The sequence below is a fragment of the Rhinolophus ferrumequinum genome, chromosome 3 (genome assembly GCF_004115265.2).
Source record: "Rhinolophus ferrumequinum isolate MPI-CBG mRhiFer1 chromosome 3, mRhiFer1_v1.p, whole genome shotgun sequence".
NCBI classification, from domain to species: Eukaryota; Metazoa; Chordata; class Mammalia; order Chiroptera; family Rhinolophidae; genus Rhinolophus; species Rhinolophus ferrumequinum.
The window spans coordinates 76,126,160-76,150,492 of record NC_046286.1 but is presented as its reverse complement, the minus strand read 5'-3'; the positions used below and the strand labels follow the sequence as shown (position 1 = coordinate 76,150,492).

The following is a 24,333-nucleotide window of genomic DNA, read 5'->3' as shown; positions in this document are numbered from 1 at the left end:
AAAATGGGTTATTTTTAAAAGGGAGTTGGCAAATTACCCATTGGAAAGATAGGAGGTTAGATTTAGGGATTCATTTGTTTGTTCATTCAGCCACCATCTCTTGACATTGTGACTGGGACTTCTCGAATGTGCTTAATCTAAGAATCACCTGTACTCTTTCACACTCTCTGATTCTTAACAAGAGGGTCTAAGGATCTGGAAACATTGAGAAATGCTGCTTTGGATGATAAAAGATGTGTTAGATTTTGTCTCTGTCCTTGAGCAAGTTATAATCTATCCTTATCTCTCTAAGCCTCATTTTTTTTAATCTGTAAAATGTATATGATTTTGTATCATGTAAAATGTATATGATAATATATCCCTTGCCAATTTTCAAGGTAAATGAGGTAAAAAAAAAAAAAAAAAAAAAAAACTCTTCAGATGGTTACTGGAGCTTATAACTTGGTTAAAGATTATGTTTAATTGTGTGTATATATGGGATGGTGGTGACTTCGAGAAAGGAAATGAGGGCATACAAAAATTAAAAAAAGAAGGATTTCATCTTTTCAAAGTTCTGTTTTCTGAGTTTATTATCAGGGTTTTATTTGTTAGGAGGAGGTGACATATTTCTTGATGTTTTTTTCTTATTCTTTTTATCCCCCAAACCAGCTATTCATTTCCAATCTTATATATCAACTCATAAACTCACACCTTCAGCATTTGGACTAGGCGTTTATTTGACTTAATCCTTGTGTCTCAGGCAAGCACCATTGGTGGTACTTGCAGAGCCAAGCACAGCACCCGGCACTTGAGTGGAGAGGGCTTTGCTGCTGAATGAAACCATAAACAAATGCAACTCTTAATCTGACCGCATCTCTTTCCCATGTACTATTGCTCACTTTCAAGGGCATTTGGCAAAAAATAGTTCACCATTCCCTTTAGTTATTTCTAGATTTCTGTTTTATTTTTTGGGGTTAACAAAATCCCTATTCAGAAAGATTTTCCCTGAGCACTAAATATCTCATGTTGTAGTTCAACATGCTTCTGTATTTATATTTTCAGATTATTTTTATTTAGCTAAATTAAGCAAGTTGCCTTTGTGTAGTAGTTGTGTAGTTTCCTTTCTGTGATCATTAGCTCCTTTCAGTAACTTATTTTTTTTGATTCATTTAGCAGCAGCAACAGAAGAACCAGAAGTAATTCCAGACCCAGCCAAGCAGACAGACAGAGTGGTGAAAATAGCAGGAATCAGTGCTGGAATTTTGGTGTTCATCCTCCTTCTTCTAGTTGTCATATTAATTGTAAAAAAGAGGTAAGGCCTGATTTCATTCTGTCCCACTCACTTATCATTTATGTCACTAGTTTTCAAACACTTTTGTTTCCTCAAGCTCTTTTAAATTAGAACAAGCAACAACAATTGAATTTTAACCATGTTGCCAGTGTCTGAGTCTATTCCTCATGCTTTTAAAATAAATTCTTATTGGTTATTTGCTGTTTAATTTCAGATATAAATACCTACTTTTTGTCATATTGACCTTAAAATTAATATATTAATTTAAAAATCTGAAGTGCAAAGATACCTGAAATATTAATTTGTCTTATAATTGAAGTGTAATTTATTAAGACTGAGAAAATAATGATTTATCATGATACTTGGGTTATGGTCTATGAATTATTTTGTATTCACTCTGTTTTTCTAAGTGTTGGCTATAAATAAGATATGAGAAGAACATAAACACTATTTTGTGAAATTGTATATTAAATATTCACTATTTCAGCACTTTAATATGAACAGTCAACTTTTTAAAAATTGATCATTAGTCTTTTATACTATATCAACTAATATCGCCATCTTCTGGAATTATACAAAGATATTAAGATGTACTAGAATTTAAACTAAATTCTATTCTGGTGATTAAAGTATACTTCTGCTGAAAAACATTTAAAGTATACAGTATTTATAAGTTTTTTCCATTCTATAAAATCATTATCTATAAGGCATTGTCTTAGAAACTAATACAACTCTCCAAAATCCAGTTATATGTTTTAGATAATACTTAAATTGGGAAGGACTTCTTTAAAAAGTCTTTACATGCAGAGTACAGCCCTAAAATAGTTTTGTATATAGAAGTGTTTGTAATTTATGAGTTTTATTGAATAATATAATAAATGGTGCTGATTACATTACATTAAATAATATACTATTTGTACTCAAAATAAATCATTAACAATATAGATAAGATTCATGTTATAGATATAGATACATGTTTAATGATTCCATCAGAGTTTATTTTAATGTATTGCCTCTTTACAATTATTCCCTGGAGATATATATGTTGGAGAAGACACATCTGCATTAGAAATATTAGGTATGCATTATAGTGTTTTGTGTTAAATTAGCTACATACGTGCTTTCCCCAATAGTGCTTTCTCTTTTTTGCTGTTGTCTACCTCTGTGGTTGGAAAATACATCATATTTGAGACAGGAAGACTTAAGTATTTTAATAATACAAATTTGCCAGTCAATATCAATAAATCATTGTCTTATGTCTCTATTTAGTGTAAATTTATATTTGGAAAGTTAACTAGACAATTTAGAGTGAATTTAACTTTGCTTCACAATTAAAATTATTCCAGTCCCTTCAGATTAGATATGAAAGCAAGAAAATGGCCTCTGATTATGTCCTCACTCAGTTAAAATTGGGTTAATTGGATTTATTTGTTATTTATTTGAAAACGGTTATATGTATTGGAGTCTTTCTTATCCATGGCTTTCTATTTTAGAAGTAATATAAAAATTAAACCATAAATTTCCTAAAGTACAGCAAAACAATCTCTAAGCATGTTCTCCTCCTCCTCCACCTCTTCTTCCTCCTCCTCCTCCTCTTCCTCCTCTTTCTCCTTCTTATTCTTATTCTTATTCTTCCTCCTCTTCTTCTTCTTGTGGGTAAAATGCTCTGACAACTCTCTAAAATTACATAATGTAACAAGTTATTTTCTCATTCATACTTGAAATGGTTGGATAAATGAGCCTGTCTAGAGAATGTTTAATATTTGAGTTTTCATAAACAAGCTTTAATTGATTACCTTTTGATAGAAAGTATGCTAAGGCTTTTGTTTCTCATCCTCACTACCTCTATGGCTAGGAAAAGTTGCAATTTTATAGATAAAGTTACATATTTAGATATATTACCTTCCAATATGTAATATTTTAACTAAATTACTTGAATCCCTTACTTGTCTAAGCAAGTTTGTAATGACTTACTCATATGTTGTGTGTCACACATGTATCCTCTGTGATTTAATCACAACTATATTGTACATACACAAAAGCATAATTATTATAAAAGTATTGGATAGTATCAAATTTAGGTAAACAAGTTTAGTATATAATATAGTTTCCCTTTTAATACACAAATTTATAATAAAAATAATAGACAAATTATTTTAGCCTTTTATGATCTTTATTTTTATGCAAATTACTAAGTTTCTCTAGACTTTCTCCTTCACTAGGAATAATACACATAGGTGTATTTCACATGTTGAAAAGAGTTCTGTGTATTCTTGGTTGTTGTGTAAAGAAATGGTTTGGAATTCAATTTAGTAAAATTTTACAGCTGAGGGTATATATAAAGTAAGTTTTTTTAGGCTAAGAAAAGGGATATTGCATCTTTCAAAACGCAATTTCATCTTTAATTTAATCATTGTTGAATTATTTCCAAGTGTATGCCATTTTTTTCATTGGTTATGTATTATATTTTAAATGTGCCGCATGAATACTTTATTAATTCCAAACATAAATTTGAAAGTATGTTTTAATACAGTAAATGTTTGTGTATGATATCATTGTCACATACATCTACTGTAGAAATATCTTTGTTTACATATACTGTATGGTGCATATGTATATTCACATAATATATGTATGTACCTGTGTACCATTAAGATATAATGATTTGTTCATAAAAATTTAGTTGTCATTCTGCATACATTCTATTTAACCTAATAAATATTTATGTTTTCTATCTATAGAAAAATAGACAATTTAGTGTACGATTTCTATACACAGCTGTTCCATCTGTCATGACATTTAGATACTAATGGATGATATTATGTTTAACTGCATGTTGAAAATACACAATCCATTTAATTTTTCAATTTTTTGGTTATAAAATATATCAGCATGTTATTTTTTCTCAAATTATGTATTTTAAATTTTATTTTTTCTATTGCATATCTGTCTAATTGCATGGCAAATATATCTAACCAATGCATGAGCATATTGAAATGCAAACAAACAAACAAAAAACATGAATTTTATTTTATTTCATTTTGTTTTTAACGCACATTTTTCTGCTTTATTGAATGTGACAGAGTCACGCTTTTCATTCACCATTGCTTCTCTTTTTCCACTGTCTGTGATTTGCTTGCCAGGAGGAGCTACTATTCTTACTCCTACTACCTGTAAGTAGAAAATGGGTGATATACAACTTTACGTGTGTTAAAGATGCAGTATCCCTTTTCAAAAAACAAAACAAAATTTTTATAACAGCAAGATGTTTGCAATTTTGGTGAGATTTCAAAAAATGTGTTTTTCTGGACTCTAAAACTATAAAGTTTACCTAATAACTTATTTTGTTAATCTTTTTTAAAAGGGATATTGTATTTCTGTATGTTCAGCTACTTTTAATTTTTGTTTTCAATTTTTCATAAGTAGCTTTAATCTACAGCCAAAAACATCATTTATTTACTTATGTCAAACCTGTACCTTATCAATATGATACCTCACTCATCTGGTAGAGATAGTGGTTATAACTGACAAATCCCAATCTTTGTGTAACAGTGTTATATTTGACAAAATATCCCAAGTGATGTATTCATTGAAGAACATTCAAGAGTGTATCCACAGGATGCAAATCATATCCGAAATGATTGTGATGACATCTGTCTCCACATATCCAGGAATCCAAGATGAGTTAAAACTTCAGGATGAACACCTTTGGTCTGGCCATCTAGGCAGTCAGTATGCTCTTGTGAACACAAATGGATAAAAATCATAAGACTGCAGTGGCAAAGAAATAAAAATTATTTTAGAGAAGAAAAATTGTTTATTTTAACTTAAATAGGACTATTATTTTATTAAACCAAGACCAAAATAAAAATAAAAAATGCCTCTTCAACCTACACAAAGCATACAGAGATGTCACATATCTCCTCTTCTCTACCAAAGTCTTAGGTCATCCTGTAATTAGATATGGACTGTTAGTTTGTATGAAGATGGAGAGTATTGTCTATTCTATTTCCCTGGTCATTTTCAGTTTGTTACATTAGATTCCAGGGTATCCATCCAATCCAGAGGAATGATATAACCAAGTACTCACAGGCATTGCTTGATCAATGTAAGACTTAAGGATTGTAATTACATATATTTGGGGCATATATCCCACAGTATTTATTTCACGAGGTAAAACAAAATTTGTTAAAAGTCTCAATGAATGCAACAGGATTCTGCCAACATTTTAAATATTATAGACATTTGGCTTCTTAAAATTTTCTGAACAAGCAGGTGTAAACTAACTGCTCCTAGCTTATTGTGATGAATCATAATATCCTTGTTAAATCATGTTGGATGAAGCCAAAGGTAATTAACTGTACCATTTCATACAATGATGGAGCACTTTTCCTCTTTATAGCCCACTCATATATCCACCTGCAGAAGTTTATGCTGTTGGCTGCTTTGATAATGAAAGTCATTTGCACATCTGTCAAACTCAAGTAGTTGCAAAATGGATTGCTTAACTGTCCTGAAGTGCACATTATATAAGCTTGTTTTTCACAGGGATACAAAGCATCACCGATGCAGAAATCAATAAGTATTTAATTATGGAAATTTCAATAAGCTTCCCATTAACCATCCATGTATTGATAATGTTAGAATGGGATTGACTTTTAGTGACTTGATAACATTTCTGTATTTTAGACTCGGTAGTAGATTATGACATGGTTATTGTAATACTTAGGGCTACGGGCATTGTTAATCATGATTAGAAAGTATGTCACAGAGAAATGCTTTTAAACGTTGCTTGAACATAGCTAATGAAGCTAATCTGAATTACAGATTTCTAAAATAAAAGTAAAAATAGAGTAGAATTTAAAAGTAAACGAGATGCAATCTTTGAGCTAACATTCATTGACATCATCATAGTAACTATCAGTTCTTGATCAAAACACTTAAATCTGATGTTAATTTTTATTTGTTTGGTAATAACCTGAATTAAAGCCTACCTCTAGGGCTGTTGTAAGAATTAAGGTATTAGAACCAAACTGATAGTACCTGCCTGGCAGATATTAACAAAGGTTATATTCTACTGTAATTTGACAACTACCAAATGTTTGTGAATCTAAAAAGTAAAAATCCTTCCTTTCCCTGAAAACGTTTACCTGTCATGCATTTGACAAATTCATTACTTCGTATTTTTCTTTAATTTTGATACAGGTGTAAATTAATGTATATTTTTTAAGTAAAACCTCAAAGTTTGAAGATGCCTTTTCTATTTGCTTTGAATGTGCCCATCTTCAAAATTTTGACGTTATTTTTAATCCAAATTTCAAGTTGTTATTTTTTTTCCAATTCCATTTCCTACAGTTTTTGAGGAATGAATTCATTCTTTCTTCTTGCCAAGGAAACAAAGATTGACGTTATTTCTTAAATTATCTTTTGCTGTTTCAAAATTTTAAGATGGCAAAACATTTGTGCTGCATTCACATTCTTCTTAAATTTATAACAACTAATGTTTAACTCCTAGAGCAAGTAAATGCTTTATATTATAGTGTACTTTGTAATGTGGCATTAAAAAATAAAAGTCAGCAACTGGATATAGTATAAGAGCTTAGACCTTGGAACCAGGTCGTTTTTCACTGTTCATTAGATAAATAACCTTGGGCAAGTTATTTAACTTGTCTGAGCCTCAATAAACTCATTTATACGGTTAGAATTCTCATGCCTTTTTCAGTGGATTGATCTGAGAATTGATTGAATTAACAAATGAAAAGTGCCAAGCATATAACAGGCCTAATTCATCCATTCCACAAGTATTTATTTGAGTGCCTGCTATGTGCCAGACGCTGCTCTAAGTGCTAGGAATGTGCAGATGGTTCTTCCTTCATGGAACACACAATGGGGAAAACAATTAAAAGGACAGTTGCAATGATGTGCGATGAGTGTTATTCCAGGCAGAAAACATGGTGCTATAAAAACACCTAGCAGAGGAACGTAACCCTAGACAGGTTGTACTGGGGTTTGTCAAAGAAGCCTCCCTGCTGCAGTGAGACAGAATAGAAGTTAAACAGATATTAGAGACAAAGGAACATTGTAGGTCAAAGAACAAATATTCTATATGAGAACCTCGAGGTAAGTTTGGAAAGTGATGAAGTGACGTTTATAGCCTAAAATATGACCTTCTGATGTTTAATTTGCCACATACACTGTTTCAAAACATAAAACTACTTGAAAAAAAATCAGCAAATTTAACATAAATATTCACATTCACAATTTCTCTTTAAAAATAGTTTAAAAAGCAGAAGCTCAACACTGGCATCAAATACCAATCGTCACTTTGGCAAGTTGCCCCCTAAACTGCTCTCCAGTTCTCCACAGTCCCCTCCCTTCCATAGGGCGTCTTACTACTGGCAACAGCACTCATTTGTTTTACTTGTCTGAAATGTGTAAGGATTTTAGAGGGATTTTACCTCTTAGCCTAGAAAAAGAGATAAGTCTTTCAAAGAATAGAGGAAATAGTGCTAATAAATGATGGTAGTGGTTGGTGGTGGTGGTGGTGGTGGTGGTGGTGGTGGTGGTGGTGGTGACTCTGATGGTGTAGTGGTAATCATAGTAATGATGCTGGTGATTCTTATTATCCTTTCGTCATTGTTTTCTTATTACTAACACTGTCATCATTATTATTTCTAAAAAAAAATAATAATGCCATTTTTATCCCTAAAGCTTAGTTTATGAATGTCTTATTTAGGTGTCAGATCTGCTGTGTCAGTATGTTGGATACATTGGGTGTATGTCCCCTGAGGTCAAGTATTATACTTCTCAGAGTAAAATCTCCTAAACAGGAGTAGCTACCGAACTGCTAGATTAATGTTTTAAAGGAAAATCCTTTGGACATAAACACAACTATTTAATGAGCCTTTTAAAAACTATTTGTAGTATATTTACTCTAGTATAGTTACTAATGAGAATCAGAATAATATGTCCTTACTAATAATCTAGCTGAGAAATGATATTCTTAAAACAACTAAAGAATATTTCAAGGCAACATAAACTGTCATAAACTTAGAAACATAATCTGGCTACTACAAGTTTTTAGAGTGCCTTTATTTATATCATATATAAATCGTATTGTTAATGTGATGTAAATGTTTTATATACGTTTAATATTTTTATTGTATGTTTCATGTGTAACACTCACAAAGAACCAGAATATATTTTATATCCTTGATATATAAGATAAATATGTTAGTGTTTGAGTAGCTCAAAATTCTAACTCTTCTATTTTTCCAAGTCCCCTAAGTCATTTGCCCTGCTGAATTTGTAAGGCATTTCTATAGTGGATACACTGCCATGTGGTTCTAAAACACACTTTTAGGATTTGACTATGTCTGTAATTCAAGATTATGATCATTTGTGTAATATATCTACATAGCATTTTTCAAAGTACTTTTCTTATATGGGATACAAGTATGTAAAAAAAAAAAAAAAATATATATATATATATATATATATATATATATATGTATATTTCCCCTATATATTCCTGTGTATTTGCATTATATCTAGCTGTGGTTGATTCTTTAAGTCTCCAGAGTAGGTTGGGATTGACGTTTAAATATATTGGTAAATATGGTTATGCCACACATGTCGCAGTTTTACTGAATAACAAAACAGTGAATGAAGAATGGGATTTCTTTGTTTATCTTACTGGGATGGCTATGGTTAAATAAGCTTGAAAGGTATTCATATTATTCCCCAGAAGACTTTCTAAAAGTTGATAAAAGAATTAATCACCCAAGAGGAAAACTGAAACAGTTTTAGCTGAAATTTTTCTTGAACAACTCTAATATAGAAGTATTAACTTCTAGTTTTAATAAAGTAGAGTTATATAGTAATTAATTTTAATGATAAAATACAAGAAATGGTAAGGGATCTGACAGCTTGAAACACCTATATGACAAATAAAATAGCTTTATGGTCACCAACAAATATTGTTTGAATGTCCAACTTAAATCCTGAAATCGTGACCAGTTTTTAGAGTTTCTAAACCACATCTATGTCCTTACCCTTGGGCTTTCCTGAACTACTTACTACTGGTGTCAACTCTCCTTCACACCTCACTCTAAGGTTTCCCTTTTGGGTTTGCCTTGGCAGCAAGCTTGCAAAGAAACGCAAAGATGCTCTGGGGAACACCCGGCAGGAGATGACCCACATGGTGAATGCTATGGATCGTAGTTACGCCGACCAGAGCACCCTGCATGCAGAAGATCCTCTCTCCATCACCTTCATGGACCAACACAATTTTAGTCCCAGATGTAAGTGCTTCATTAAAATGTTCATAAATGAGTTCTGAAGCTCTTTAAGTCCACTCTGATTCAACACATTACTCTTTGAATAGTGAGAGAAAGTAAGAAAGGGAGATGAAAGAAACAGCTAGGAAGAGAAAACAGCTAGGATAGAGAATATTATGGAATTTATAAGAACTTGTTTTCAGTCTTGATACTAGATTTACTTTAACTTCAAAGTGAATGAGTTGTATTGCTATATCATAAAATATATTCATATACCTCTCAGACCAAATCATATGTCATTGCTTTAAATTAAAGTACTTGATTGCCTACTTAAAATCAGTTTATGTCAGAATTTGTTTATAATTATTTTGCCATTTGAACCTTCCTTTATACAAGATCAAGGTCTTTGTGAAATAAGAAACATAATTTTTTCTCGGAATTATTGGCATGGGTAAAATTATTCCATTAAAGAATTTTACAGACTCCAGGAGAATTTCAGTAATAAAAAGTTAACTAGGGGAAAGAGAAATCTACTACTTAAATATCTGGTGTGAAGTCTAAAGTTTAACTGAATTGGAGGATTGGCAGGGAATGGTGAGATCCATCCATCTATCCATCCATCCATCCATCCATCCATCCATATTAAGAATTCCTAATGTTGATCTATGAATGCACAGTTTTAAAAATATGGCAACTAAAGTACTGTTTCATAGCACCTGATTTGAATGATTGCCTCACAATCAATATTAATCTTCAAATTTCCTATGAATTTGGTATTGTTTTCTATAGCACTGTCCTTGTTACTTTAAATTACCTGACTCTGTTTCTCCAAATCCTCAAGTAAAATTGACACTTGAGGAAGGTAAATCATGTGTATTCTTTGCCTTGTATACACAGGGGCATTCTGCCACAGATCCCAGAGTTTTGTTTACCCCAGTTTAGAAAATGCATATAAGGGAAGACGTAAGCAATAGAAGTATTATTTCTTACACAGATTAAAAACATATGCAGTGGTAAGGCTGAGAAAACAGTGTTTGTAGTTTGTATGTATATGTATGTCTTTTTTTAAAAAGGAGGGTTTTTTCCCAAAATGTTCAATTCGGTGAAAATTTTCAGAAATTACTGGCCCTAAGTGCAGCCCATCATTTTCCCCCATCTAATCAAAGTAGTTAGAAAAGCTGTATGAGTCATTTTGGAATTTAATTGTAATTATGATAGGGTCTTTCTGATATGTTTTATTTTTATTTTTCTATAAGATAAATGATAGGAAAGAATATAATGTAAGTGTTGAAAGTAAATTTTGCTAAAAATATAGATGTACCATCTAACAACTTGATTTAATAGTTAATCAGTTAAGATTTTGAAAGCATTTTTGTTCCCCAAACTTTTCTATCTATTGCCTATGTTTGTTCCTTATTAGGAAGATTTAATTCAACCGTGTAACTATAAATATCCACGTATGAACTTGAAGAAAGGATTAAATCTATTTCCCACAGTTAACTGAAAAAAATGTATTTGGAATGAATATGAGATAATTGTTTCTCTAAGTACCTTGCACTTGATAGATCTAAACTGCATCAGTTTCCCCCCTAATTTTATGTCTTTATAATGTCATGTTGAATCTTCCTGGCTTTTTAAATTGAACGAGTACTGAACTATAATTATAGATGTACCTTTCCTGGTGTTTTGCAATAACCCAAGCTGAAAGAGAATTTTATGTTTGCAGGTTATAGTAACCAAAGAAAGTTTAATAATTATATTACTTAAGAAAGCATATATCTATGTTAAAGGGGGAGAAAAAGAGTGTAAAATACAACTTTAGGACAATATATTCCTTCATGAGCTTTGTTTTCCTACATACAGTGCCCAGTGATCCACTTGTGCCGACTGCTGTGTTAGGTGAGGCCCTAATTCTTTATCTAATCTTTTTTTTTTGCATGATCCAACCTCCTTACATGGGTTATAACTTTGTCAACAGAGTAATTATTTGCAGTGCAGGATGCAGCTTGATTCAAAAATTATGATCATGGTCTTATTAAAGAGAACAATGGTGGCCAAACCAGTCAGATCTAGTGAATTTCAAATTAGTAAGGTATGCTTTTTTAAAGCAACGTATTCATTAATTCTCGGTTCTGCTCTTTGTGGAGCAAAGTACAATGGCCCTTAATGTATGACTTACGTTTATACATGCAACTTAGTAGAATGAGGCCAAATGCACACATATCAGGTCTCAGTGCTACCTGAATAATTAGTTTACATATAAAAATTTACCTGATGGAAAGGGATTTTCTAAATCATCCTAATTTTGTACTAACTAAAGAATACATTTCCAAGTGAACATTAGGAGTGTGAATTGGCTTCAGTTTTGTCTTTATTAAGAATTTATAAATACAGATAAAGTTGCTGCAATATCTGTGCAGAGCTTTGCATTCTATATGCACTTTAATAAGTGTTATCTTTCAAGAGATTTAGAATAAGCCAGGGCTTCCCACTATATACCATCTAGACAACTGATATTGCTAGCAATGCATAAGTCCTTTTCAGATGTAAAATTACATCAATTTTTAATCTCATTATATATTTCATAATGGAATGAGCTTTATTTCAATGTGCACTCTATTCCTTGACTGATTTTACATGAGTGATTCAAGACCAGCTTGCTTCTATGTTCACAAGTTCTATATTAGTTTTACCCCAGTGTTTCTAATATGATACTTAAGATTTAACCAAAGAAATGTAGAAATTGCCAGATAAATGTATCTTAAAAGTCCCCAGTTGTATATTTAAATTTCTTGTGAACATAAAACTTTAGCTTACGCATATACATTTTATGCATGTTTTTTTAAAATCATGTATTCAGCATTCAATTACATTTTCAGATTATTTTGGAATAATACCTCTAATTCAGTAAAGTAAAATACACCTCTTTTTCACCTCTTTTTCACTAATATGGTTATTTAAATATATAACTTTATCATATAAAGAATATATAGTCTGAAAGAATCTGAAAGTCAGTGTTCTCTGTCTCTGGTGCATGCACTCTCTCTTTCATGTCCACACCGTTAATGGCAGGGCAGTTTGCTGAAGAATTTTTCTCAAGGGGTGTCCTTAATCATGATGGGAAGGAGTCAGGAGTCATGATCATTGGAGAGGCACCAAATGCCTCTGAAAATGTCATCTGCTGTTGAACACTGTATAAAGCTGTCAGCATCAAATTAAGAAGTAAAATTCAATTAAAGTATTAAAAACTCACTGGAAAAAAATTAGTTGCCTAAATGTTAAAATTGCATTACACTAATATTTTAAGAACATGTAGAATTGAGTCAAGTCTCAGTCCTCCTGTGGACTCACAATATAATGAAAATACCTTCTGACTTTACTTCCCCATCTGTAAAACAGTATAATATTTCCTACCACACTTTTTCCATGGAGTTTTGTAAAGAGGAAATAAGATAATGTAGGTGGGTATTTATTCACCTGTGAAGTTTCAAAGGTTATTATAAATAAGTGTCCCTGTGGAAAGGGATATTTATGTTTAAGGAAGCTAGAGTTAACACAATAGAGTCATCAAACCTATTCAGATAAATAGTCATAAGGTATTTTATTTCATTTTGAAAGTCAAACTGGTTGGTTTAAAAAAAAATTGTTCTTTAAAAGTTAAATCTCATTAATAACACATAGAAATTAGTTGCATTTTTTTCATCATTCTTAGACTCATGTTGTCTATAGTTGTTTGGCATCCAACTAATTTTGTGCATATAAAGCAATTTTTGAAATCACTTCAAATATTGCTTGATGTTAATATCTACTTACCAATTTAAAAAGAGAGTAGAAACTTTGTATTAATTCATATATTTGTGTTTTTTTGTGCTTTACTGCTTCATTGGGTTAAAGTCCCTATAACTGGTAAGTGTATTGCAAAGAACTCTAGAAAACCTTTCCATCAAGGAAATATTTGAATTATTATTCTTAAATGTGTAATAAGGATAATGAGGAGTACATGTACTCACTACTAGTCACATTATTAGGTGGTTTAATGAGGTAGAAATGTATTGAGATTAAGAATTCATATGTGATTATTTTAAAGAATACTGCTCATTGTACTACTGTGTTAAACCTTAATGCAAAACAAAAGATGCTGTCTATTTCATATTGGGACATAATTATGTAAGATTTGGAATATGGGTGAATTCTGTGTTTCTCACGGAGCCTCTTACAAATGTAAATATTCTGCTGCTCCAGCAGGCACATGTGAGCTCTGGGGCTGCTCCATAGAGCAGCGTATTCTAGCGTGGGTGAATGCATTTCGCTTTTCTGACATTATTTGTTCTCTTTACTTCCTCATCCTAAACTGTGTATTCTGTGATAGTGCCCAAATCAGTAGCTTCCAAATTTAATTTTACTTTGGAGATGTTTATATTCTTTATGCCAGTTTATCAATTGCAACATTTTAGCAAAGGTATATCAATTGAGCGTAGTCTCAAATGAAGAAGAGGAAAATTTCATGAATTATGTTTGCTAGCAAATGTTTGTGTGTATAGGGGTGGGCAAAACCTGAAAAGGTCATTAATTCATTTGAGTGGTTAGGTCACAATAGCCTCCACCAGGGGTATTTTTTATTTAATATGGTATTTTTAGAAGTATATGCAAATTAAAAAAAAAATTGCACTCAGCCTAATAAGAGAAAATAAAGTAAATGCAATCAAGCTAAATTATAGAAGCACACAAATCTGATTGTGGGGTTCTTTTTTTTTTTTTTTTTCCCTTCTCCAGGAAGAAAAAATGTTTATCATGGGGACAACAATTCATTTTTTGCCATATCCTATTTGTAGAGTTGGTGATAGAACAGGCAAATGTACCAGCACTTGAAATATGTTTAACTGTTAATTAAGTATCATCTCTACAGTATGCATTATCATTTAAAACAAAAGTTCCCCTAAGAGTGTACTTTCTTTTCTGTTAATGAGTGTGGCAGTATAATGCTTTTCAAAATAACACACCGTAAAACATTGGCTTTTGTTTTTGTTTTAGTTTTCTAGTGGTAAGTTTAAATGTGATAAATATAATAAGCATGTTTCTTCTAATTGTAATGATTAGTACTATGGTCATTAAAATAATATTTATTCTTCATAGGTAAAATGTTCTTGTTCTTTTCTTCCTTCTTATGGCATAAGCTTAAAAGTGTCTTTTCATTTTAAGCTAATCATACAATTGGGATGGGGCCTATGCTTAAATGTGGATGGTAAGGGATTCAACTGGTTTTATCTAATTCATTCATGGAAATGTTTATTGACTGCTTTGCACCAGACACTAGGAATAAAAATAAATTAATAAATAAATAAATAAAAAATAGGACTCTGTCTCTGCACTATAAGCAATCAGAGTTTAGTGAGGAAAATACACCAGTAAACAAATGATTAAAATATAGAATAAATGAAACGAATATAGAACAAGAGGCCATGAAATCATAAAGCAGGTGCTGTGTAGCTCAGCCTGGTTGTGCCAGGGACGAATCCACAGGAAATACCTACAGAGACATACCAGGTTTCTTTTACATAGTAGCGAGAGGAGTCAAAATATCTTGACAATAAAAACAACAACAATAATAATAATAAACCAAGGGGATAGAGATTGAGTATAAATGCACATGTAACCTGGCTAGCAGACACAGCGGGTCCAGGGAATGAGTCTGTAGAATGCCCGTGTTTCCTAGTCTGGAGTGTATCATGGTAAGAAGCCCTAGGTGGCAGGGTTTAGTAGGGCTGCAAGGGCAAAAAGAGCAGCCCTGTGGGGATGGGTTGCCTACAGGGAGGTGGGAATATGGGTGCGAAGGAGTCTGTTCAATTTAATCAACAATGAAAACACCTCTCCAATTGACAACTTGATCTTCTGGTCCCACTCTATAGTGCTATGACTGCAAAGACAAGAACACAGTAAGAACCCAGCAAAATCTCCCGCTGTCTTTTTAAGAAGTGGATCAGATATCTCTACATCTCATAACATCTATTGTCTTGCTGATATAAACATAATGTACTCTGACCTCATACCTTGCGCTGAAGTAAAAGTCTCTGTCTTTATAGGGAGGCTGCCCTAGGCCCATACTATATTTCTTTCCTTTCCTCCTGTTGTCAGAAAGATCTTGAGATCTTAAAATCTTCTTTGCGTAGTGTATATTGAACAAGATAACTTTGTCTTTTTTTTTTAATCTTCTTGAATCTGAAAAATGCCAGATGAGAACCACAGCGCTACGGCAGAGTCCAGTCGTCTTCTTGACGTACCTCGCTACCTCTGTGAGGGGACAGAATCCCCATACCAGACAGGACAGCTGCACCCAGCCATCAGGGTGGCCGACTTACTGCAGCACATTAATCTCATGAAGACATCAGACAGCTATGGGTTCAAAGAGGAATACGAGGTGAAATTTCAATACTATGTTAAATTTTGTTTCTAACCAGGATACCCAGTGGAAGTTCACAGTTTTCCTCCCTTTAGCACAACAAGAAGTGGAATTCTCTGTAAACTCTCTAAACCTTTATAAGTGAACAATCAAGTATGTATATGGGGAGATGGGATAGATGGATTGAAAGAAAAAGGTATGTTATTTAAAAAAACACATTGTTAGACCTTATATTTCCCTACTCAAAAATTCATATTGGTCCCATTGTATCATTACAGATTCTATCATTCGAATGACTTAAGCAGTAGGTACTTTTCTGCCTCTTCACTTGTTGACACTCTGTTGAGAAATGGGATCAAGCCTTGTGTTCTAAATGTACTAATTGTCACTTTAGTTTGTTTTGTGCATTATTGGTTGAGGGTGGCTAAGAAGTAAAACATAGCACTGCAAATCCAGGCATAAAGAAGCCAAAAAAAGCATGTAGGAAATTCTCCCAACCTTATTTCACCTTCCTATTCAAACCCAAATACCAAGATTTAAACTACAAGGGAAGTGATTTAAATTAAACATCCCAATAAACATAGTACAGTATAAAGAACACGGTTCCTTTGCTACATTCACTTACTGAGAATATCAGTCTGGAGCATAGAGGAAAGCTCCTCCACCACCAAACAAGTACTACCCTACACATACATTTAAAGTGCAAGAATCCAAGCAATCATTTATTTTGAAAGACCATTCAGAATACATCCCGCTTCATGAAGAATCCTCTAAACTCTACATTTTCTTTACAGAGTACTTGTATACCTTAGTTTGGGAGTGAATACAATTCTCTTTAAATTTTGAAAGTTGGTTTTACATGTATGCCGGAAACACTATGCTGTGGTAACGAAATAGTGCAAGGAATTATAATATTCTGCCAGAGCTGGTTCTTCTTGTTCATTTCATGTGTATTCCTGTGTACCTTACTTCAAAGACCGTTGACTCTTTGAAGACCCCATTTCCTGTGTTGAGCAAAGTTAAAGTTTTTCTGCAAAAAGAAATCTATATCGATATTTTAAATCGCTGCATATGGTCATTAAACAAACCGACAAATTCATCTGTTCCAAGATTCTTGGAGATGGTGACTCTTTTTAATTTTCATATGGCCTTTTGTTGTAGAGACTCAGTCTTTTTCATGATCTTCAAAGAAACTGAATTGTGATGTATTGCACATAATTTAATGAATAGTTATGGCAGAAAACAGGTTGGTTATTTTTTTTCCCCTGTTATAAATGCAAAAGGAAGCAAGTTTAAAAAATAATTCATTAAAATTAGTTTTGAAGTTTTTGATGCTTTTTCTACTTTCATCCCTCAAAGTTATAGCGATCTTAAATTTGAGATGTTTTTAAGGTCCTTTTTTGTCTAACGTTGTTTCTTGTCCTTAATTTGAATTCAGTCCAATCTAAGTAGGAGTTCCAGCAAACAAGCTTTGAGGTCTGAAATTGTAACTTCTTTACTACTGTAGGACTCCCTCCCTGAGAAAGTGGCTTCTACTGCTTTGGTCTGCAGAACAGATAAACCTGATTCATGAAAAGGAATTAAATTCAGTGTACTTGTTAATTTTTTTTTTTTTTTCCCCAGAGCTTCTTTGAAGGACAGTCAGCATCTTGGGATGTTGCTAAAAAAGATCAAAATAGAGCAAAAAACCGATATGGAAACATTATAGCATGTAAGTTCTCATACAATTCTTAGTGAATATAAATATTGTGTGTAGTAGTTAAGCAGTAACTTTAGAAGATAAACAGTAAGAGAATCCCAGAAGATGGCACATCTGTTTATACAGTAATCTTTTTAATATTAAAACAGCATTAGCTATTGGCAATGACTCACAAATTGTCATCATCTTCATTAATTAAATTGATTTACACACTTCACCCTGTGGAGATAGTTCTGTTTGATTTTATGTTTGCACACAAATGCATGGGGTGTTATTAAGAAGCTGAGAATATCAGGATAATGAAAAGAAATTCTGTAAATTGCTGTAACACCTCCATCAAACATACTCAAAGTGGGAGTTTTTTGAATAGTCAAAGTGGGAGTTCTTTCTGCACACCTTTATTGCTTCCTTGAAGCCAGTGTCTGAACTCCAGTTGCTCCATGTTATTTATCATTAGAGACTTCCTCTTCCTTAAGTCTTCAAGCTGTATACATAGATAAGTAAGCTAATTATTATATGACACCACAGAAGCAGTAAGGAAAGTAACATAATTTAGCTTGTAACTAGCTACTTATTTACTTTGACCACTCTATTCTCAATTTATATTATTTTAAAGTATCTTATGAGTGCATCAAAATTTAACCTTGAGTCTCAAGAAATAAGAAGTTGAGAGCAGGGGTTCAAAATTCATTACCTGGTTCCATGGCCCATTTGCTGTAAAGTGCAGGGGAAAGGATCCCATCCATTTAAAATCATGCCAAAGAAGCCAAATTAGGAGTTCAGGCAAGTTTAGTTCCTTAGACTAGTCCGTAACTCCAATGATTATTCATCAGACTTCACTATGTCCCCTAAAAGCTTCCTAACTATGAAGATGTTAGTCATTGAAGCTTTATTTAAAAAATATTACAGTTATAGTAAGTAATGAGCTCATTAAAATTCTTGTATTTCTTCAAATGACTGGTGGTTAAAAATATTTATATCGTTACAGTGGGTAAGCTCTTATCAACCATTAAATGATTTCAAGTCTCTACCAGTGTCATTGTCTCAGAACAGGGGAGATACTTAATAGCTTTTATTTTATTATTTAAAATTTTTAGATGATCACTCCAGAGTAATTTTGCAACCTGTTGAGGATGATCCTTCTTCAGATTACATTAATGCCAACTATATAGATGTAAGTATTTTTATAGTTCAGGATGCCCAATTTGTTGGCTTATATATGTAAATCTTTTTGCTTGTTATTACCTATAAAGTGATTGCTAGCTTTGTAAAATAAAGAACAAACTGTACACTTTTCCTTGTTCTACATCCTAGTACTTACTGACGTTGTTGTGCTTTCTTTCACACCTGACTTTGGTTTGGGCTGTAGATTTGGCTGTACAGGGATGTAAGTACCACTATATGTAAATAACAGTACCTATTATACATATTCAATGTAACTACTCTTAATTACAATTATTACTAATGCTTACTACTAGTTATCTCTGCATGCTTCACCTAATTAGCCTCATACAGTTTATCTGTATTTTGTTCATTTCTTTGTAACTCCTTTACATGTGTAAAGATCTATTTTATCTCCTTCCCTTTTCTATGTTTAGAAAAACAGGACCATTTTTAACTTTTGACAATTTATTATGTACTTGAGTTTTATTTGTTGATGATTTGTGTTTCTGACTTTTACCCTTCCCTAAACATATGTGAGAAGCTGGATAGTATGATGTGTATTAGTGTTTCTGAAATTCTACTTTTTATATTTGACTTCTGATGTGAATAATGGTAGGGAAACTATTTTGTGGTGTGTGGTATTGGTTTGTCAAGTATTAAAATTACTTACACAAAATAATTACCAAATTCCATTTGTAAAATATACATATCACACATATATATTGAATCATACAAATCAAAAATCTTATTTTGATCATACATTTCACTGTAAATTTTGCTTAAAATATATCTACATGCAAATTCTTTATTTAATAAAAAATAAATTTCAAATGAAAGATAAAATATTGTTAAGGAGGCAAAACATAACTTTACATATAAGAATGACAGGCTCTTTTTTTATACTTTTTGGTTTAAAATCACATCGGAAATCATGGGAATGTTATTTCATCTCTCTGAGCCTCAGTCTCCTCATCTGTACAGTGGGAATAATGACAGTACTAACCTTATCACTTTGTTGTGAGAATTAAATGGTGTAATTAATGCATGTTGAGCATTGAGCACAGTGCCTAGAATGTATTAAGCACTCATTAAACGTCAGCTATTAAAAATAGTAATAATTCAAATCTAGGTGTGCTAAAATTAATCAATTCAAAATATGCATTAATTGGAAGGCAAAAGGTAGAAATATCAAGTAGTACAGCATATGTGTGTACATTTACATCTATAAAAGATATGAAATTTAGGACCCAACTTTTTCTAATTTCCCTAAAGTGGTAACAATTTTATTACATTTATAAAGTTCATATTTTACAGTTATTTTGTGAATTGTAATTATAATTATGAATTAATAAATTTTATTAAGTATAGCCTCTGAGTATATGGGTAAAATTTCTGATCCTCCTTTTACTCTCATTGAATATTTTAAATTTATCAGACATCTTAACATGGAAAACTAGGCTATTGGTCTAAACTTTAGAATAAAAAAATCGACACTTCTCTACCAAATTTGTACTTGTTCTTACCTATTTAGTTTAACCTTGGTTTTCTGCCGAGACATATACACTGGCGCCTTGTTATAATTGTATTTAATGGTTCATATGTTAAAAGTGTGTTCTAAATCAGGCTGTGTTTTTATCCAATATTTGTCTTAAGACCCCAGTGTATTTGGGCTGTTTATACACACTTTCATAATTTTCCCTTTCCCATTAGTTTGTTATACTTACTTTTTAGAATTCCAGCAATTGGTAATTTTTTTTCATGAAAAACAGGAAATGAAAGTGCTTATAAAGCTTGGGGGGAAAAAGTTCCATAAAACACTGTGCTATGTTGGTATATCTATCAAGAAATAGAAAACTCAAATTTGCAACAGTATAATGCTCAACCTATAAGTTTTAGATTGGAGAGCTCAGTTAACATGCATTTATATTTGTATTGAGTTGCCCACACTAAAATGTAGATAAATTGTACCACAGGCTTTTACTAAAGTACTTTGGTAAATACACAACAAATGCAAAGCTCAACCCCATTATTCCAGTCACATTTTTGCCACTCATGATCTTTTGGAATTCAAACCAATTGAGAGCAACTAATAACTTACTCCTTATCAGGACTAATTTCTTTATTGAAGCAATATTAAATGTTTAACCACATAGAGCTCTTGACACATTATAAAAAGTAGCAAAAAGTACCAAACTTTTTGTTCAGGATAAGATATGTATTTTTAAACTCCTCTTTCCCTATATATGTGTGTACCTATAATTATGTGTGTGTAAATTAGTATTGTCAGTGCACACACACAGAATAGTTTGGCAGATTCCTGAACATCTTAGACACCAGGAATATTCTCCATAAAATCTCAGCAGGACTTTGATTTGAGGCACACATGCATTGTCCAGCTTTAACATTGGAATGTTCTGTTATTTTCTTTATGGTTCTAATATGTCGTTGTCCATTTGTAATGCAGTGTGTTGTACTTTGGGATGATAAAATGAAAATTGGTATTTTCAAACACAATTTTACAAGGAATGAATGACTGAAGATTAACATGAAGGCATAAACATTTTAGTGAAACCAAACAAAATCTATGATGTTACTCCCTAGCAAACAAATCTCGGTCATGCAATTTATAGTCTAATTAGAGCCCTTAAATATTTAATTTTTGTTTTATTTTTACGTTTCAGATAACGTAGGTTTGAGAAGTGAACTACAAGTTCACTACTCATTTCTGGACTTTTTACTATAACTTAATCTTAACAGGTGGTTGTCTTCATCTTTTTATGCCTTCATTCATTTATTTCTGATACTGATGTAAAATTATGACCAATTTGTTCTCTATTTTAGGGCTACCAGAGACCAAGCCACTACATTGCAACACAAGGTAAAACTTTGTCTTTTAAATGTTGTAGAACAAATTTGTGCTTATTTGTTTATCTGGAGTTTTTACAGAATTTTGCCTTAATTATCTAAAACAACAAAAAAAATGAGCTCTTCTGAAGAACACTGCTCTTTATTCATTTGTATAATACAGATTGTTTTATCTGTGTAAAATGTGTATATATTAAAGATTGATTTTTTTTTTTTTTTTTTTTTTTTTTTTAATTACAAGTAAAAGAGAAGCTGCTCGTAGTTTTTGTGATTCGGCTCTTAGTACCCTCATGTTCCAGAGCACTAGTCAGTAGTAGTAGTACAGAGGAATTGCTTATTTTTAATGAAAGCACAGGAGGTCTCAACTCATATAAGGTGCCTGTTTTCTTTCCTGAGTCTGTCGGCCTAGAATGTAGCAGTACCCAAGACCAACTGTGATAATGAGATGTTAGATTATCTTCTAGCAATTTTTTTACAAGTCAAGGATGAGACAAAGCAAAGGGCTAAAGGGAATTTTGTCAAGTTCATTCTTTGTGTAAAATAAGAAAAAAGTAGGGAAATCTTGTTGTAGCGGTACATTGGGGAATAAAAGTATCCTAACTTCAACAACAAAAACATCTTTAGTTATTTCTCCAAATTGACCTCTCGCCATCAGAAGAGAAACCTGTACTCCTATTTTGTAAAAGGGGAAAGTAAAACAAAAGCTGTTTTGCTGTTTTGACAGAGGTCATTTTTAAGTGATTTCACATATTTTTGGAGTAATTGAGTTTAATTGGTTGGTGCACAAGTAATTGCGGTTTAAAAGGTTAAAAATAATTGCAAAAACTGCAATTACTTGTGCACCAACCTAATATAAATTCTTTAAAGTTAGAAAGATTATCCATGGTGAACAATATTCTAGTTTTATGATAATGAGTAGAGTAGGGCCCAGTAGATGCTTTTGCAGTTTGAGGATGATACTATAGGATAAGATTAGGGTGTGCCCTTACATGTATGATGTCTCTTCATTAACCACTAAACATGCACTGTTTATAAATGATATGCATATATTTAGTTGGTAATATGTACTGTTTGGCTGATAGTGGCATAAGACATCCTATTTTCACATGTTTTTGAATATTCATTAAAGTAATGCATTAGTGACTTATATAAATACTCTGAAACCAGTGATATCGTCTTCTAAACTGGGAAGTATAGAAGACAATTTGAAAAACAAACAAACTTGTACATGTCTGCTGTTGCCTATAGTGCGAATTTAGATATAAACTGAATTTAAGTTCTTTCAGTAACATTTTGTGTTAGACCTTTAATTTTCTTTTTTTTGGCTTTTTTTAGTTTGCATTGTTTTTTATCTTATCTCAATTTCTTATTAACTGCAAAATTTCTCTGATAACATAATATTCACATTAATTTTTTCATAGGCCCAGTTCATGAAACGGTGTACGATTTCTGGAGAATGATCTGGCAAGAACAGTCTGCCTGCATTGTGATGGTTACAAATTTAGTTGAGGTTGGCCGGGTAAGAAGAAATAAATATATATGTCATAAAACATGAGTGGGTATAACTGGATAGCAAAACATAACAAACTTAAAATAGAATATTGTTCAACTGACAAAAATTATAGGCATAGCATATCAAATGAGTGCTCCCCTACGTGAACCTTTGATGGCTGAGAAATTGTTTGATTTTTCATTTAGTAATAAAATAAGCTTTGATTATGTACTAGAATCTAACTGCATTATCAGGCTTGTATGTTTTTATGAGATCTTTCTATTTATTGTGTAACAGATTCTTTTCTCATTTTTTAAATCTTTTAATTGTATTTTAACTGTAACATGAAGAGTTAACACTGAAATTAAACCATCTTGGTTCATGTGTATCATGTGTTAGGTTCACCTATGAATTCTTTTTGTCACTTAGGTTAAGTGCTATAAGTATTGGCCTGATGATACTGAAGTTTATGGTGACTTCAAAGTAACTTGTGTAGAAATGGAACCACTTGCTGAATATGTAGTTAGGACATTTACCCTGGAAAGGGTAAGTACCCAAAATTTTATTTAAAAACATATATATTGAAACTTTTTTTTTTTCTCTTAAAGTCCCTGTCAAGGTTTGTTTTGATGATGCTATAAATCCATTCATTCATTTATCCATTCCACTAATATATGAGAGAATACCACGTGCCAGACATGTTTTTAAACCTTAAGAGCTTATAGTCTGTTAAGGGGAGACAGGCAACAAAAATTAATAAATAAAGGAATACATCATATGATCACATGAAAAGTACTCTGAAGAAAAATGATGTTGGGAATGGAAGTGGGGAATATTGCTGAAGTAGAGGAAAGAATGGTTTACAATTTTAAAAAGTTGATCAGGAAAGGACTCATTAGGAATGTAACATAATAAAGCCCTGAAGGAAGTGAGGGAGTGAGTGGTATAACTATATCTCAGGTGAGAATTGCATCCCAAGGAAGTTAACCTGGGGAAAACTCTTTCTGATGGACGGAAGAGCATTTCAGAGACCCTGAGGCATGAGTATTCCTGTCACAATGAGAAACACCCAGGAATCTAGGGCGTTCAGAGATGGGAAAGAAATATGAGGTGAAATCAGAGAAATCACAGAGCCAAATGAATGAGGCATTATAAGCCATTATGATG

At 32.2% G+C, this 24,333-nt stretch overlaps 1 protein-coding gene across 5 annotated transcripts in view; it reads left to right on the top strand.

Annotated features, from left to right (window-relative positions):
• Nucleotides 1–24,333, top strand: part of PTPRK (protein tyrosine phosphatase receptor type K) — a 505,641-nt gene that overhangs the window by 462,368 nt on the left and 18,940 nt on the right. The window contains exons 14-24 of one of the 5 annotated variants that reach the window (XM_033098859.1): nucleotides 1,156–1,291; nucleotides 4,414–4,443; nucleotides 9,413–9,573; nucleotides 11,413–11,448; nucleotides 13,444–13,455; nucleotides 15,780–15,964; nucleotides 17,570–17,657; nucleotides 18,743–18,819; nucleotides 21,651–21,687; nucleotides 23,096–23,193; nucleotides 23,596–23,712. In XM_033098859.1, the coding sequence (XP_032954750.1) occupies nucleotides 1,156–1,291; nucleotides 4,414–4,443; nucleotides 9,413–9,573; nucleotides 11,413–11,448; nucleotides 13,444–13,455; nucleotides 15,780–15,964; nucleotides 17,570–17,657; nucleotides 18,743–18,819; nucleotides 21,651–21,687; nucleotides 23,096–23,193; nucleotides 23,596–23,712 (977 nt within the window). Of the gene's footprint in view, nucleotides 1–1,152; nucleotides 1,292–4,413; nucleotides 4,444–9,412; nucleotides 9,574–11,412; nucleotides 11,449–13,443; nucleotides 13,456–15,779; nucleotides 15,965–17,569; nucleotides 17,658–18,742; nucleotides 18,820–19,014; nucleotides 19,033–21,650; nucleotides 21,688–23,095; nucleotides 23,194–23,595; nucleotides 23,713–24,333 lie in introns of all 5 variants that reach the window. The other 4 variants (XM_033098824.1, XM_033098829.1, XM_033098848.1 and 1 more) reach the window with 4 other exon arrangements.